Source organism: Epinephelus fuscoguttatus, linkage group LG8 (assembly GCF_011397635.1).
Source record: "Epinephelus fuscoguttatus linkage group LG8, E.fuscoguttatus.final_Chr_v1".
Classification (NCBI taxonomy): Eukaryota; Metazoa; Chordata; class Actinopteri; order Perciformes; family Serranidae; genus Epinephelus; species Epinephelus fuscoguttatus.
In genome coordinates, this window is record NC_064759.1 from 245899 (window position 1) to 260808 (window position 14910).

Here is a 14910-nt window from a genome sequence, read left to right on the forward strand (position 1 = left end):
GCTTCTTCTTCTCTTACACATTTAATGCTATTGGACTTCCGGGTCAAAGCCCGGGGCGGAAACTGTGGAGCATGCTCAGAGCGCCTCGGCCAGTTTGGGTCTGATTGACTGTATACATGCAGGAGTCACATGATCTGGGTGTGTTAGTCCCACTGTGACACATTCACTGCAGGACCATTTCACTCACACTGATACGTTTACAGGGATTTTGATATTTCTCTATCTTCATGGAAACACACTGACTGTCATTAACATGTGATTAAACACACGCAGTATAAACATAAACACGATAAGATTCAGCCTGTAAAATTTCAAACAAATCAGGCCCCTCATCCCGTCTGATGCTGCTAAATCCTCTATAGGCCAAAATTCCCTTACTGTAAAGGGCAGTGCAGGTTGAAACGGTCTCCCAACCTCAATCAGAGACAGTCCCACTCTCACTACTTTCAAAAAACAGCTTTAAGGATGGTTATTGACTCATCAAATCTGCACCCATGAATGACTCATTGATCAGCCCTCTCATACAGTCTCTACTGTAGCCCCTTGTCAAATCTACTGTATAACTGCTGCTAATATTGTTGTGCACTTTATATGTTGTTGATTTAGCTGTTATTTATGGTATGTCTGTCTGTCTTTTAATGTGAGGACTACAGATGGAAATTAGCTTCTAGCTAAATCTGGCATATTTACATGACGTCATGTATTTGTACCGATTGTTCATTGATATAAAATAAAGTGAAATTGAAATTGATATAGATATGTATATGTATATATGTAAATCGGGGGGGGGTGAGTCAACTCAGGTGTCAACTGTGGTGTGGTTTGTTTCCAGGTGGAGGTGTGTTGGAGGCGGAGACGAGGTGACGGACAGCACTCACAGAAGAAAGTCTTTCAGTATAAAGTCCATGATAAAGGAGCGTCCTTCTTTGCTCCCGGGACATCCAGCGCTGTCCTCTAGTCCCTCCTCTGTCCATGTCTCAGTGTCAGTGTGAAGGAGGCGGAGCTGCCACAGAGATACAGTGTGGACCTCAGACTGTCTGGAGGACGGACACAGCTGATTGGCTGCGTCCTGACCTCTGAAGAGTCAGTGTGATGAAGAGCTGAGCTCAAGGTTCGACTGCAGACTCATCTTCAGTCATAGCTTCAGTTCAGACATCAGTGTCTTATATCTGTGACATTAATGGTCCTTCAGGAAATTTTGGGCCCCAAATTTTCTTCATTTTATGAATTTTTATATGAATCCATTTTTTCAGTTTTGTGTTTCTGCCTCAGTTTGTGGAGGAAATATCTTAAATTTTATCAGAATAAAACGTCCTCTGATATTGTCATGTTTTAATTTGGGGCGGGGGGGGGCAAATGTACATGTTCTAACTGTTGAGGGGGGCGTGTGGATGTGTGGACGTGTTACAAAATAAATGCAAAATACAATCATTAAAATCTGTAAACCCCGCCCCCAAATCAAAATATAAACCACAAGTCAAGTGATGATGATGATGGTGATGATGATGATGGTGATGATAATGGTGATGATGATCAGAATCAGAATCAGAAATACTTTATTGATCCCCGAGGGGAAATTATTTATGTTACAGGTGCTTCTTGCAAGAAAGGAAAGATACGTGAAAATATAAGAAATTTAAACAATAGCATTAACAAATATAGAGTTAAATAAACAGAAATGATTAACAAAAATAAAAAGTAAATATATATTGTAACCTAAACAAGATTATTATTTACACAGTATATACAGTGAAATGGGGTTATTGCACAAGTTAGATTAAATTATTGCAGTGTGTGAAATAGTCACAGGGCCACTCAGAGGGAGGAGTTGTACAGTCTGATGGCCACAGGCAGGAATGATTTCCTGTGGCGCTCAGTGGTACATCTTGGTGGTATGAGTCTCCCACTGAAAGTACTCCTGTGCCTGACCAGCACATGGTGGAGTGGGTGTGAGACATTGTCCAAGATAGTTCGTAGCTTAGACAGCATCCTCCTCTCTGACACCACCATCAGAGAGCCACACTCTGTTCCCACGACGTCACTGGCCTTGTGGATCAGTTTGTTGAGTCTGTTGGCGTCCGCCACCCTCAGCCTGCTGCCCCAGCACACAGCAGCATAGAGGATAGCACTGGCCACCACAGACTCATAGAAAATCCTGAGCATAGTCTGGCAGATGTTGAAGGACCTCAGTCGCCTCAGAAAATAGAGACGGCTCTGGCCCTTCCTGTAGAGAGCGTTAGTGTTCTTAACCCAGTCCAGTTTATTGTCAGTGTGTACCCCCAAGTACTGATAGCTCTCCACAATGTCCACACTGACCCCTGGATGGAAACAGGGGTCACGGTGTCTTGGTCCTCCTCAGATCCACCGCCAGTTCCTTTGTCTTTGCCACGTTGAGCTGCAGATGGTTCTGCTCACACCATGTGACAAAGTTATCCACAACAGTCCTGTACTCATCCTCATCACCCTTGGTGATACATTCAACTATAGCAGAGTCATCAGAAAACTTCTGAAGATGGCAGGTCTCAGTGCGATAGCTGAAGTCCGTGGTGTAGAGGGTGAAGAGGACGGGAGAGAGGACAGTCCCCTGCGGGGCCCCAGTATTGCTGACCACTCTGTCTGACACACAGCGATGCAAGCGCACATACTGTGGTCTGCCAGTCAAGTAGTCTACAATCCAGGACACCAGGGGGGCATCCACCTGCATTGCTGTCAGCTTGTCACCCAGTAGAGCTGGACGGATGGTGTTGAACGCACTAGAGAAGTCAAAAAACATGACCCTCACAGTGCTCGCCGGCTTATCCAGATGGGCGTAAATGCGGTTGAGCAGGTAGATGATGGTGTCCTCAAAAAGTCGGGGCTGATAGGTGAACTGGAGGGGGTCCAAAAGTGGTTTGACCATGGGCCGGAGCTGCTCCAAGACGAGTCTCTCCAGGGTCTTCATGATGTTCAATATGGTGATGGTGATGAAGATGATGGTGATGATGATGAAGATGATGTGTGTGTCAGCATGAAGAATATAACCTGTGTAAAGACCAGCTGAAGTGTTTGTCCTCTGCGGGGACAGTTATTGACTGAACTGATGGAACCGACAGAAAATCTGAGGAGACGCAGTGATGAGGTGTGTGTGTGTGTGTGTGTGTGTGTGTGTGTGTGTGTGTGTGTGTGTTTATGTAGAAAATGTACAGCAGCTGTGGAGAGAAGATTTTAGACTCATACAAACAGGAAGTAGAACACTTACAACAGAATGTGAACTGGGTGGGAGGAGCTTATCATTAGCATAATGTCACACAGCAGGTGGAGACTTCAGAGTGAATAAATCCATCCAGCAGAAGGCAGTGATGAGACTTTGTAGATCCCAACTACCGTTAAAACCAACGAAGAAGAGGAGGAGGAAGAAGATGAAGATGTATGTCTGTGTATAAATAAATCAAGATCATGTCTTGGGTGGAGAATTCACCCGAATGCCATCAGGACGACGTTATCTGCAGCCTCAGAGGAAGACTAACAGATATTCAAAGTCATTCATTCCTTCTGCTGTCAAGCTGCTGAATGCAGGGTCACTGTGGTTGCAGTATCTGCTATGTGCAATAGACCTATTTGGCTCTATTTTTATTTATTGTTTTATTTATTTATCTCTGATTCTTGGAACTCATTGATGAAATATATTGAGGCGCTTCTTTTTAAGCAGTAGTTGTTAGGGTTCCTTCATGTCATGCTCCCTCTGACACCTGCTGTAAATCATGTGTGAATGTTTTATGTGTTGTCGGTGGACTGTAGGAACTGAACTGCTCCTCGTGGATAAATCACGTTTTTCTGTATCTGTGTGTGTGTGTTTGTTTGTGTGTGTGTTTGTGTTTGTGTGTGTGTGTGTGTGTGTTTGTGTTTATGTTTGTGTTTATGTTTGTGTGTGTGTGTGTGTGTGTGTGTGTGTGTGTGCGTCAGTCAACAGAGGTCGCTGTTGATCACAGCAGAGCTCTGAGCTGTGTGGTCAGAGGTCAGAGGTCACTGAGGGATCTGACAGGCAGCTGTAACGCTGCTGCTGCTTCACGTCATCTGATCGGTTCATACCTGACACGGAGAAACATCACGGAGTTTATTCTTAAGTCTGATCTCAGAGACATCTGCACCTGAGGATCTGTGACGTTTGTTCAGGTGAGTCTGTCACTGTCGTAACACAGATTATCTACCCGTTACCATTAGCATTAGCGGTTAGCTCCGTGTCTGCTGGCAGCATGGCAGCTGATTAATCACTAATGAAGCTAATGATCGGCGTTTCAGCCGCGTGTCGGACTCATATGATTCAGATTAATCTCGTCAAATCAGATCAGATCAGATCAGTGAAATCAGCCACGGTGGATCTCCGTCTATGTGCTAAGCTAAGCTAACTGCAGCGTTACTTTGGTATTAGCGTCTTAGCTTCAGACTCTTATCGTAGTTTCCTGGTGTCAGTGATGATGATGATGATGATGATGGTAACAGTTTATCCACCCGGTGTCACACACGAGCCAGTTGTTGTGAACCACAGTTTTTACCGGTTCGTTAGTAAAATCCATGCTGGTTTGGACCACTGGGTTCACTGGGTTCACTAGGTTCACTGACGAGCTAACAGCAGGCTAAAGCTACCTGTGTGTGTTTGGCTCTGAGCCGTTAGCATCTCTGCTGCTACACAAAACTGTTCCGTATGACGTCATAAGTTGTTGATTACTGATGTCATTAGTTATGACCGTGATCATGAAGAAGTATTGATCTTTTAAAAGCTCTGATGATGGAGGGTTTTTATCAGATAGAGTTACACACGCCTTCAGCTAACGTTAGCAAGCGAACAGCTAACAGGCTAACAGCTAACGTTAGCAAGCGAACAACTAACGTTAGCGGGTTTAGGTTTTCCAGTTTCTAATACATGTAGTTTCCTCCACGTTCAGAAACATGAACGGACTCTCAATGTGGCGTAAATACCAAGGTTTAAAACACATGTCTGAGATGAGGTTAGCTAAGAGTTAGCTCCTATCACCAGTGTTAGTTAGCATTAGGTTAGTTAGCATTAGCAGTGACAGCAGGTTCCTGAGATTAAAAGATAAAAACACATTAATCCAAACTGTGTTCTCTTTTACATCTGAGTCCATTAAACCTTTGTAAACGATTTCAACTGGGGCAGTGTCTCTGGACTCTGGACCTGCTCAGGTCAAACCAGTTAATAAAGACCATGAACTGGTTCTGTCACTGGAGGCTTACTGGTCTGATCTGATGTGTGTGTTAGTTACTGGAGTTGAGACTGAAGGAGAATCCTGTGATGGATCAGTCAGATTAGATCAGATCAGACATTATTAATTCAGTTACAGCAGCTCATCAGAAACAGGAAAATAAAAGTGATTAAAAGATACAGATATTACAAACAAGACAAATCAGATAACAATAATAATGACATAAAATCCACCAAAAGTCACCTGTTCACATACTGCATGTTCAGGACTGTTTTATACTGATTGTAATTAAACAGATATATAATTATATTGAAACAGTCAATGTAGTGTACAGCTGTGTTACACAGTATGAAGAACATAGACTTTTGTATGTGTGAGTATGAATTAATATCGAATCCTGATGAAGTCAGTGTAATGTGATTATATCAAACTCGTGTGTAATACCACATCATACAGTCTAGCATTATATTGTTCCTAATACATCATTGTATAACTATTATTGTAATTATTATTATTATTAATAAATAAGAAGATCCGTCTGACTTTTTCCTCCATTTTAGTTTATTCTCTGTAACTTTAGTTCTTAATTCACATTGTTGTTCCTCTGTGACACACCTGGCTCTGTGTATATCTTTAATCATTTATTCCATGTTGCTTTAAAACTGGGCCCAGTGTGTCACCACGACCTGGAGGACACACTGGTTCTTACTGGTTCTCACCGGTTCTCACTGGTTCTCACTGGTTCTAACTGGTTCTAACTGGTTGTTACCGGTTCTCACTGGTTCTTACTGGTTCTCACTGGTTCTAATTGGTTGTTACTGGTTCTCTCTGGTTCTCACTGGTTGTTACTGGTTCTCTCTGGTTCTCACTGCTTGTTACTGGTTCTCACTGGTTCTAACTGGTTGTTACTGGTTCTCACCGGTTCTTACTGGTTCTCACTGCTTCTCACTGGTTGTTACCGGTTCTCACTGGTACTAACTGGTTGTTACTGGTTCTCACCGGTTCTCACTGGTTCTTAGTGGTTCTTACTGGTTCTCACTGGTTCTCACTGGTTGTTACTGGTTCTCACCGGTTCTCACTGGTTCTCACTGCTTCTCACTGGTTGTTACCGGTTCTCACTGGTTCTAACTGGTTGTTACTGGTTCTCACTGGTTGTTACCGGTTCTCACTGGTTCTAACAGGTTGTTACTGGTTCTCACTGGTTCTAACTGGTTGTTACTGGTTCTCACCGGTTCTCACTGGTTCTCACTGGTTGTTACTGGTTCTCACCGGTTCTCACTGGTTGTTACCGGTTCTCACTGGTTCTAACTGGTTGTTACTGGTTCTCACTGGTTGTTACCAGTTCTCACTGGTTCTAACAGGTTGTTACTGGTTCTCACTGGTTCTAACTGGTTGTTACTGGTTCTCACTGGTTGTTACTGGTTCTCACTGGTTCTAACTGGTTGTTACCGGTTCTCACCGGTTCTCACTGGTTCTTAGTGGTTCTTACTGGTTCTCACTGGTTCTTAGTGGTTCTTACTGGTTCTCACTGGTTCTTAGTGGTTCTTACTGGTTCTCACTGGTTCTACCTGGTTGTTACTGGTTCTCAATTCAATTCAATTCAATTTTATTTATAAAGCCCAATATCACAAATCACAATTTGCCTCACAAGGCTTTACAGCATACGACATCCCTCTGTCCTTATGACCCTCACAGCTGATAAGGAAAAACTCCCCAAAAACCCTTTAACGGGGAAAAAACGGTAGAAACCTCAGGAAGAGCAACTGAGGAGGGATCCCTCTTCCAGGACGGACAGACGTGCAATAGATGTCGTACAGAACAGATCAACATGATAAATTAACAGTAATCTGTATGACACAATGAGACAGAGAGAGAGAGAGAGAGAGAGAGAGATGCAGGTAATGACAGTAGCTTACAACAACATTAATGAAAGTAATAATATTATAGTTATAGTTCTGGCTACTGTGGTACAATATGTTGAAAGTATGTATTAATATCTGGCAGTATACATGTGTGACAATAGTCATATGTGTATAATAACAGTAGAAGTATGACTAATGACTAATGATGGCAGCAGCAGCAGCAGGAGGCATCTGGCAGGACCACGGCAGCAGCACAACCACACACGTCACGCTGTCCAGGCACCGCTGTGATATGAGTTAATCTGAGAGACAGTGGAGCACAAAGGCTCCGGAGAAGAAGCCGAGTTAGTGACATCCAGAATGGCCGGGTTAGCAAGATGCAGTAATAGGATACGAGAGAGAGAGAGAGAGAGAGAGAGAAGGAGAGAAGGTGAGAAGGTGCCCGGTGTATTATAGGGGGGTCCTCCGGCAGACTAGGCCTAAGTCAGCCTAACTAGGGGCTGGTACAGGGCAAGCCTGAGCCAGCCCTAACTATAAGCTTTATCAAAGAGGAAAGTCTTAAGTCTAGTCTTAAATGTGGAGACGGTGTCTGCCTCCCGGACCGTAACAGGAAGATGATTCCACAGGAGAGGAGCCTGATAGCTGAAGGTGTAGAGGTGTAAAGAGTGCAGGTTGAGGAGGGGGAGAGTTGGAGTCCAAAGTGAGAGGAGGGCAGGTAGCATGGGAGCCAGAGGAGGTGTGAGGAGTGGGGGATGGGTGTGAGGGGCTCACCAAGTTGGATGAGGTGCTATCAGGAGGAGGAGGGGGGGTCAGAAGTGGTGGTGGCTGGAGACAGTCAGCAGGAGAGTCAACAGGGGCCGGGGCAGCAGTGCGGACGTGCTTGTTTCTGGCGGACGTTGTTGTCTCTGATGAACGTTGTTGTCTCTGATGGACGTGCTTGTCTCTGACGGACGTGCTTGTCTCTGACAGACATGCTTGTCTCTGACGGATGTTGTTGTCTCTGATGGAGGTGCTTGTCTCTGATGGACATACTTGTCTCTGACGGACGTGGTTGTCTCTGACGGACGTTGTCTCTGACGGACGTTGTTGTCTCTGATGGAGGTGCTTGTCTCTGATGGACATACTTGTCTCTGACGGACTAGTTGTCTCTGATGGACGTGCTTGTCTCTGATGGAGGCACTTGTCTCTGATCGAGGTGCTTGTCTCTGATCAAGGTGCTTGTCTCTGATGGACATACTTGTCTCTGACGGACTAGTTGTCTCTGATGGACGTGGTTGTCTCTGATGGAGGTACTTGTCTCTGATGGACGTGCTTGTCTCTGATTGACATTGTTGTCTCAGATGGATTTTGTTGTCTCTGACGGACATGCTTGTCTCTGATGGACGTGCTTGTCTCTGACGGACGTTGTTGTCTCTGGTGGACGTGCTTGTCTCTGATGGAAGTTGTTGTCTCTGATGGACGTGGTTGTCTGTGATGGACGTGCTTGTCTCTAATGGACGTGCTTGTCTCCGATGGACGTTGTTGTCTCTAATGGACGTGCTTGTCTCCGATGGACGTTGTTGTCTCTGACGGATGTGCTTGTCTCAGATGGATTTTGTTGTCTCTGATGGATGTGCTTGTTAACGACAGACGTTGTTGTCGCCGATGGACGTGCTTGTCTCTGATGGACGTTGTTGTCTCTGTTGGACATGCTTGTCTCTGATGGACGTGCTTGTCTCTGACGGACGTGCTTGTCTCTGATGGACGTTGCTGTCTCTGTTGGACATGCTTATCTCTGATGGACGTTGTTGTCTCTGATGGACGTGGTTGTCTGTGATGGACGTGCTTGTCTCTAATGGACGTGCTTGTCTCTGATGGACGTTGTTGTCTGTAGCGGCGTGCTTGTCTCCGGTGGACGTTGTTGTCTCTGATTGACGTGCTTGTCTTTGGTGGACGTTGTTGTCTCCGACGGACGTGCTTGTCTCTGACAGACGTGGTTGTTTCTGAGGGACGTGCTTGTCTCTGATGGACGTGCTTGTCTCCGAAAGACGTGGTTGTTTCCGACAGACGTGCTTGTCTCTGACGGATGTTGTTGTCTCTGACTGACGTTGTTGTCTCTGATGGACGTGCTTGTCTTTGGTGGACGTGCTTGTTTCTGACGGACGTTGTTGTCGATGATGGAGGTGCTTGTCGCCGCTGGACGTGCTTGTCTCCGGTGGACGTGCTTGTCTCCGGTGGACGTGCTTGTCTCCGATGGACGTGCTTGTCTCCGATGGACGTGCTTGTCTCTGATGGACGTGCTTGTCTCTGGTGGACGTGCTTGTCTCTGATGGAGGTACTTGTCTCTGATGGACGTGCTTGTCTCTGATGGACGTGCTTGTCTCTGATGGAGGTACTTGTCTCTGATGGACGTGCTTGTCTCTGACGGATGTGGTTGTCTCTGATGGACGTGCTTGTCTCTGATGGAGGTGCTTGTCTCTGATGGACGTTGTTGTCTCTGACGGACGTGCTTGTCTCTGATGGAGGTGCTTGTCTCTGGTGGATGTGCTTGTCTGTGGTGGACGTTGTTGTCTCTGATGGACATGCTTGTCTCAGATGGATTTTGTTGTCTCTGACGGATGTGCTTGTCTCAGATGGATTTTGTTGTCTCTGATGGACGTGCTTGTTTACGACAGACGTTGTTGTCGCCGATGGGCGTGCTTGTCTCTGATGGACGTTGTTGTCTCTGTTGGACATGCTTGTCTCTGATGGACATTGTTGTCTTTGACGGACGTGCTTGTCTCTGATGGACATTGTTGTCTTTGACGGACGTGCTTGTCTCTGATGGACGTTGTTGTCTCTGACGGACGTGCTTGTCTCTGATCGACATTGTTGTCTCTGACGGACGTGCTTGTCTCTGATCGACATTGTTGTCTCTGATGGACGTGCTTGTCTCTGATGGACGTTGTTGTCTCTGTTGGACGTGCTTGTCTCTGATCGACATTGTTGTCTCTGACGGACGTGCTTGTCTCTGATGGACGTTGCTGTCTCTGTTGGACATGCTTATCTCTGATGGACGTTGTTGTCTCTGATGGACGTGGTTGTCTGTGATGGACGTGCTTGTCTCTAATGGACGTGCTTGTCTCTGATGGACGTTGTTGTCTGTGACGGACGTGCTTGTCTCCGGTGGACGTTGTTGTCTCTGATTGACGTGCTTGTCTTTGGTGGACGTTGTTGTCTCCGACGGACGTGCTTGTCTCTGACAGACGTGGTTGTTTCTGAGGGACGTGCTTGTCTCTGATGGACGTGCTTGTCTCCGAAGAGGCGTGGTTGTTTCCGACAGACGTGCTTGTCTCTGACGGATGTTGTTGTCTCTGACTGACGTTGTTGTCTCTGATGGACGTGCTTGTCTTTGGTGGACGTGCTTGTTTCTGACGGACGTTGTTGTCGATGATGGAGGTGCTTGTCGCCGCTGGACGTGCTTGTCTCCGGTGGACGTGCTTGTCTCCGGTGGACGTGCTTGTCTCCGATGGACGTGCTTGTCTCCGATGGACGTGCTTGTCTCTGATGGACGTGCTTGTCTCTGGTGGACGTGCTTGTCTCTGATGGAGGTACTTGTCTCTGATGGACGTGCTTGTCTCTGACGGATGTGGTTGTCTCTGATGGACGTGCTTGTCTCTGATGGAGGTGCTTGTCTCTGGTGGACGTGCTTGTCTCTGATGGACGTTGTTGTCTCTGACGGACGTGCTTGTCTCTGATGGAGGTGCTTGTCTCTGGTGGATGTGCTTGTCTGTGGTGGACGTTGTTGTCTCTGATGGACATGCTTGTCTCAGATGGATTTTGTTGTCTCTGACGGATGTGCTTGTCTCAGATGGATTTTGTTGTCTCTGACGGACGTGCTTGTTTACGACAGACGTTGTTGTCGCCGATGGGCGTGCTTGTCTCTGATGGACGTTGTTGTCTCTGTTGGACATGCTTGTCTCTGATGGACATTGTTGTCTTTGACGGACGTGCTTGTCTCTGATGGACATTGTTGTCTTTGACGGACGTGCTTGTCTCTGATGGACGTTGTTGTCCCTGACGGACGTGCTTGTCTCTGATCGACATTGTTGTCTCTGATGGACGTGCTTGTCGCTGATGGACGTTGTTGTCTCTGATGGACGTGGTTGTCTGTGATGGACATGCTTGTCTCTAATGGACGTGCTTGTCTCCGATGGACGTTTTTGTCTATGACGGACGTGTTTTTCTCTGATGGACATGGTTGTCTCTGATGGACGTGCTTGTCTTTGGTGGACGTTGTTGTCTCCGACGGACGTGGTTGTCTCTGAGGGACGTGGTTGTCTCTGAGGGACGTGCTTGTCTCTGATAGACGTGCGTGTCTCCGAAAGACGTGGTTGTTTGCGACAGACGTGGTTGTCGCCGATGGAGGTGCCTGTTGCCGCTGGACGTGCTTGTCTCCGGTGGACGTTGTTGTCTCTGATGGACGTGGTTGTCTCCGATGCACGTGCTTGTCTCTGGTTGACGTGCTTGTCTCTGGTGGACGTGCTTGTCTCCGATGGACGTGGTTGTCTCTGATGGTTGCTGATTGACAGCAGTGGTTGTAAAAAGCTACAGTAACGTGTCCGTCCATGTGAAGCGTGTCTGATCACAGGAACATGTCGTCCCATCGTCCCGCTGACAGGCTGTGGAGCCCTCACTTCTCTGATGGTGGAGTTCGTATGTCATCTAAATGATACAGGAAGTTACTGATGATGTCAGGGGTGCATGAACCCGGAGAGGCCTTCAAGATCAGCATGTGAGGGAGTGTTGAGACGGGATGAGCTGTCCCACTGGAGATAGTCTCTGAGTCAAGGCCAAAACACACCGGCGCCGTACGACACGTGTCAAAACAGACGCCCCATTATTCTCTATGTACAAGCCCACACTGGTGGCGTTGCGACACTTCTCACTATTGTCCTATTTTCCAGCGTCGCCGTCCTTGGAAAAAAGCTTCTTTTTCAGAGAAATGCCTATTTTGTACTTCCCAGCTCCCATAGTAGCAGCTAATAATATATAGATAACTACAATAAGCACCTCACATTGGTACCATCATTGCCTGGTTGTCGTGGTCGTCCTGCGTTGTGTGTTTTCTTACGGTTCCTGCGTCTTCTTCCTCGTCTTTTGTTCTAATTGCCGGTTGGCAACCAGCTAGTCATATTACCACCACCTGGCGAAGTGGAGTGTGCAATAGAATTCTGGTTGGCGCAACGCTTTCTGTGTGTGTTGGGGCGGCACTTGACTCATGTCAGTGATGCCGCCATCATGTGATGCCGCCGGTGTGTTTTGGACTTTACTGTATTGTTTCAGTCTGTCAGTAATGTTGGTTTGTGTCTGCAGAGACTCAGTTAGTGTGGGACACAGTGGGACAGACACAGTGAGACACTGAGGGACACTGTGAGACAGACACTGAGACAGTGTGAGACAGACACTGAGACACTGAGACAGTGTGAGACAGGAGGACTTAAACAGCCTGGAGGCAGCAGCAGCTCTCAGCCTGTGACAGGCGCTCATTTTCTGGATGTGAAGTTTTGGTTGCAACCGAGAGGTGGATGTCTCAGCATGCAGGACGGTCTGTTGACGGGTGAGGAGGGACGTGGCGGGGGGAGGACACAGGCCCTGAGCCCTGCTCGTTGAGTTTCCGATCAGCTCAATCCCGGATTAGTAGACTGACGGAGATGCTGCTGAGCCTCTGCCAAATCAGGTCTGGCTGCTACACTCATGTAACCCCAGAGGACACAGTGAGGTGGACACACAGCTGAGACATGGAGCTGTCCTCTGAGAGGACATGAGCAGAAGACTATGTGTTAGGCGGACACTGCTGTCTTTATTTATAACAGCACATCGTCAGACTCCTCAGACAGAGTCCTCTCAAGGAATGTTTATGTCTGTCCCGGGGGAACGAGCTGAGCAGTCTCACACTGAGTCCTGGAGGCATCGTCACGGTAACCGCAAGACACCACTGAAGCTTCACAGAGCTGCTGCTGCTGCGTTCAGAGGACGCAGAGACACCAGCTGGTCTCCCATCAGCAGGTACAGTCTCTGTCCACAGCGTGGGGACGGTCATGGGACACAGCTGGGTCAGTGTTTAACATGTACGGACATTTCAAACTACTTTTACAACTTTTTCCCCGTTAAAGGGTTTTTTGGGGTGTTTTTCCTGATCAGCTGTGAGGGTCCTAAGGACAGAGGGATGTCGTATGCTGTAAAGCCCTGTGAGGCAAATTGTGATTTTGATATTGGACTTTATAAATAAAATTGATTGATTGATTGAGAGAGTGTGTGTGTGTGTGTGTGTGTGTGTGTGTGTGTGTGTGTGTGTGTGTGTGTACATCTGTCACATGGCAGAGAGCAGAGCTGTGATTGGTCAGAGAGTCAACAGGTTCCCCTGAGCTCAGAGTCCTGATGGAGACATGTCACTGACATCAGAATCATTTTACTGCTTTAATCCAGGTCCTTCTGAAACATGAACCAGATGAAAGGGTTAATCTCACCAACTGAGGGTTAACTGTAACTGTGGAGGTTCAGTAGTGTGCAGAGCCTCAGTTCACTACAGGAAACATCATGTAGCCATCACAGGGCTTTAGGGATTTTGATAATTTAGGTGGTCGGGGGACAGACACCGTTTGTATAGAACTATGGCTGGGTAACTGAACTAGAAGCTCAGAGAAGCCTATAGGACTGTGACTCTGAGTCCTGATCTCAAGTCTGGGTTGTCAGGGTTTTGAATTACTAATAAACTTGGCCAGGTTTCTAGATATGAGAGCAGCTCCATCCAAAGTGGGATGATCTCTCCTAATAAGACCAGGTTTTCCCCAGAAAGTTTGCCAATTATTAACGAAACCCACATTGTCTGCTGGACACCACCTGGACAGCCAGCGATTAAATGATGACATGCGGCTAAACATGTCATCAGTGGTCAGATTTAGGAGGGGTCCAGAGAAAACTACGGAGTCCGACATAGTTTTTGCATATTTACACACCGAGACAGTATTAATTTTAGTGACCTCCGATTGGTTTAACGGGGTGTCATTGCCATTACTGGAGGACCGCTAGCAGAGGCTATGCTGTGTTACTCTGTTACTGTAATACTCTCTGTACTCTCTACTTTAATACTTAGTTACTGCAATACTCTCTTTACTCTATTTTAATGCTCAGTTACTGCAGTACTGTTTGTACTCTCTATACTTTAATATTCAGTTACTGCAGTACTCTGTACTTTAATAATCAGTTACTGCATTTAACTTTAACTTTAATACTTAGTTTGTTTTAACTTAAAATAACTTTAATACTTAGTTTGATTTAATGTAATAAAATAAGTGTAGGTCCTGTGGGTAACATCAGACTCCACCAGGCCACGTGGCGTTCAGGTTCTTCATCCTCTTAATCCTCTCAATACATGTTATGAGTGTGTATGAATGGATGAATGGTTCCAACTCTGCCCCCTGTGCATCCTGTCCAATCACAGCTGGCTGTTGTCAGGTGGTCTGACCAGGTGTGATGGATGAGACAGGTGAGGAATGTGTCCATGCCTTAAGTCTGCTGAACCAGCTCTCTATGTAACACCATGTGACCTTCAGTCATGTGACTGACAAGGAGTTCAGGACAGAGTGTCACCTGTCCTCTGCATGTCTGTCCTCTGTCTATCTATCTGTCTGTCCTCTGTGTCTGTGTCTGTCCGTCTGTCTGTCCTCTGTCTATCTGTCTGTCTGTCTGTCTCCATCTGTCCTCTGTCCATCTGTCTGTCCTCTGTCTATCTGTCTGTCCTCTGTGTCTGTGTCTGTCTGTCTGTCTGTCTGTCTCCATCTGTCCACCTGTCTGTCCTCTGTCTATCTGTCTGTCTGTCTCTGTCT

The 14910-nt window shown here is 46.7% G+C and overlaps 2 protein-coding genes across 2 annotated transcripts in view; both read left to right on the forward strand.

Moving 5' to 3' along the window:
• elp6 (elongator acetyltransferase complex subunit 6) overlaps positions 1-1328 on the forward strand; it is a 34020-nt gene extending 32692 nt beyond the window's left edge. The window contains exon 7 of the mRNA XM_049584088.1: positions 833-1328. Within this exon, the coding sequence (XP_049440045.1) occupies positions 833-958 (126 nt within the window). The 3' untranslated portion in view covers positions 959-1328. The remainder of the gene's footprint in view (positions 1-832) is intronic.
• Positions 1329-3925: 2597 nt separating this feature from the next.
• Positions 3926-14910, forward strand: part of LOC125893421 (SREBF chaperone) — an 86791-nt gene continuing 75806 nt past the window's right edge. The window contains exon 1 of the mRNA XM_049584086.1: positions 3926-4152. The gene's annotated coding sequence lies outside the window, so the exon portion shown is untranslated. The remainder of the gene's footprint in view (positions 4153-14910) is intronic.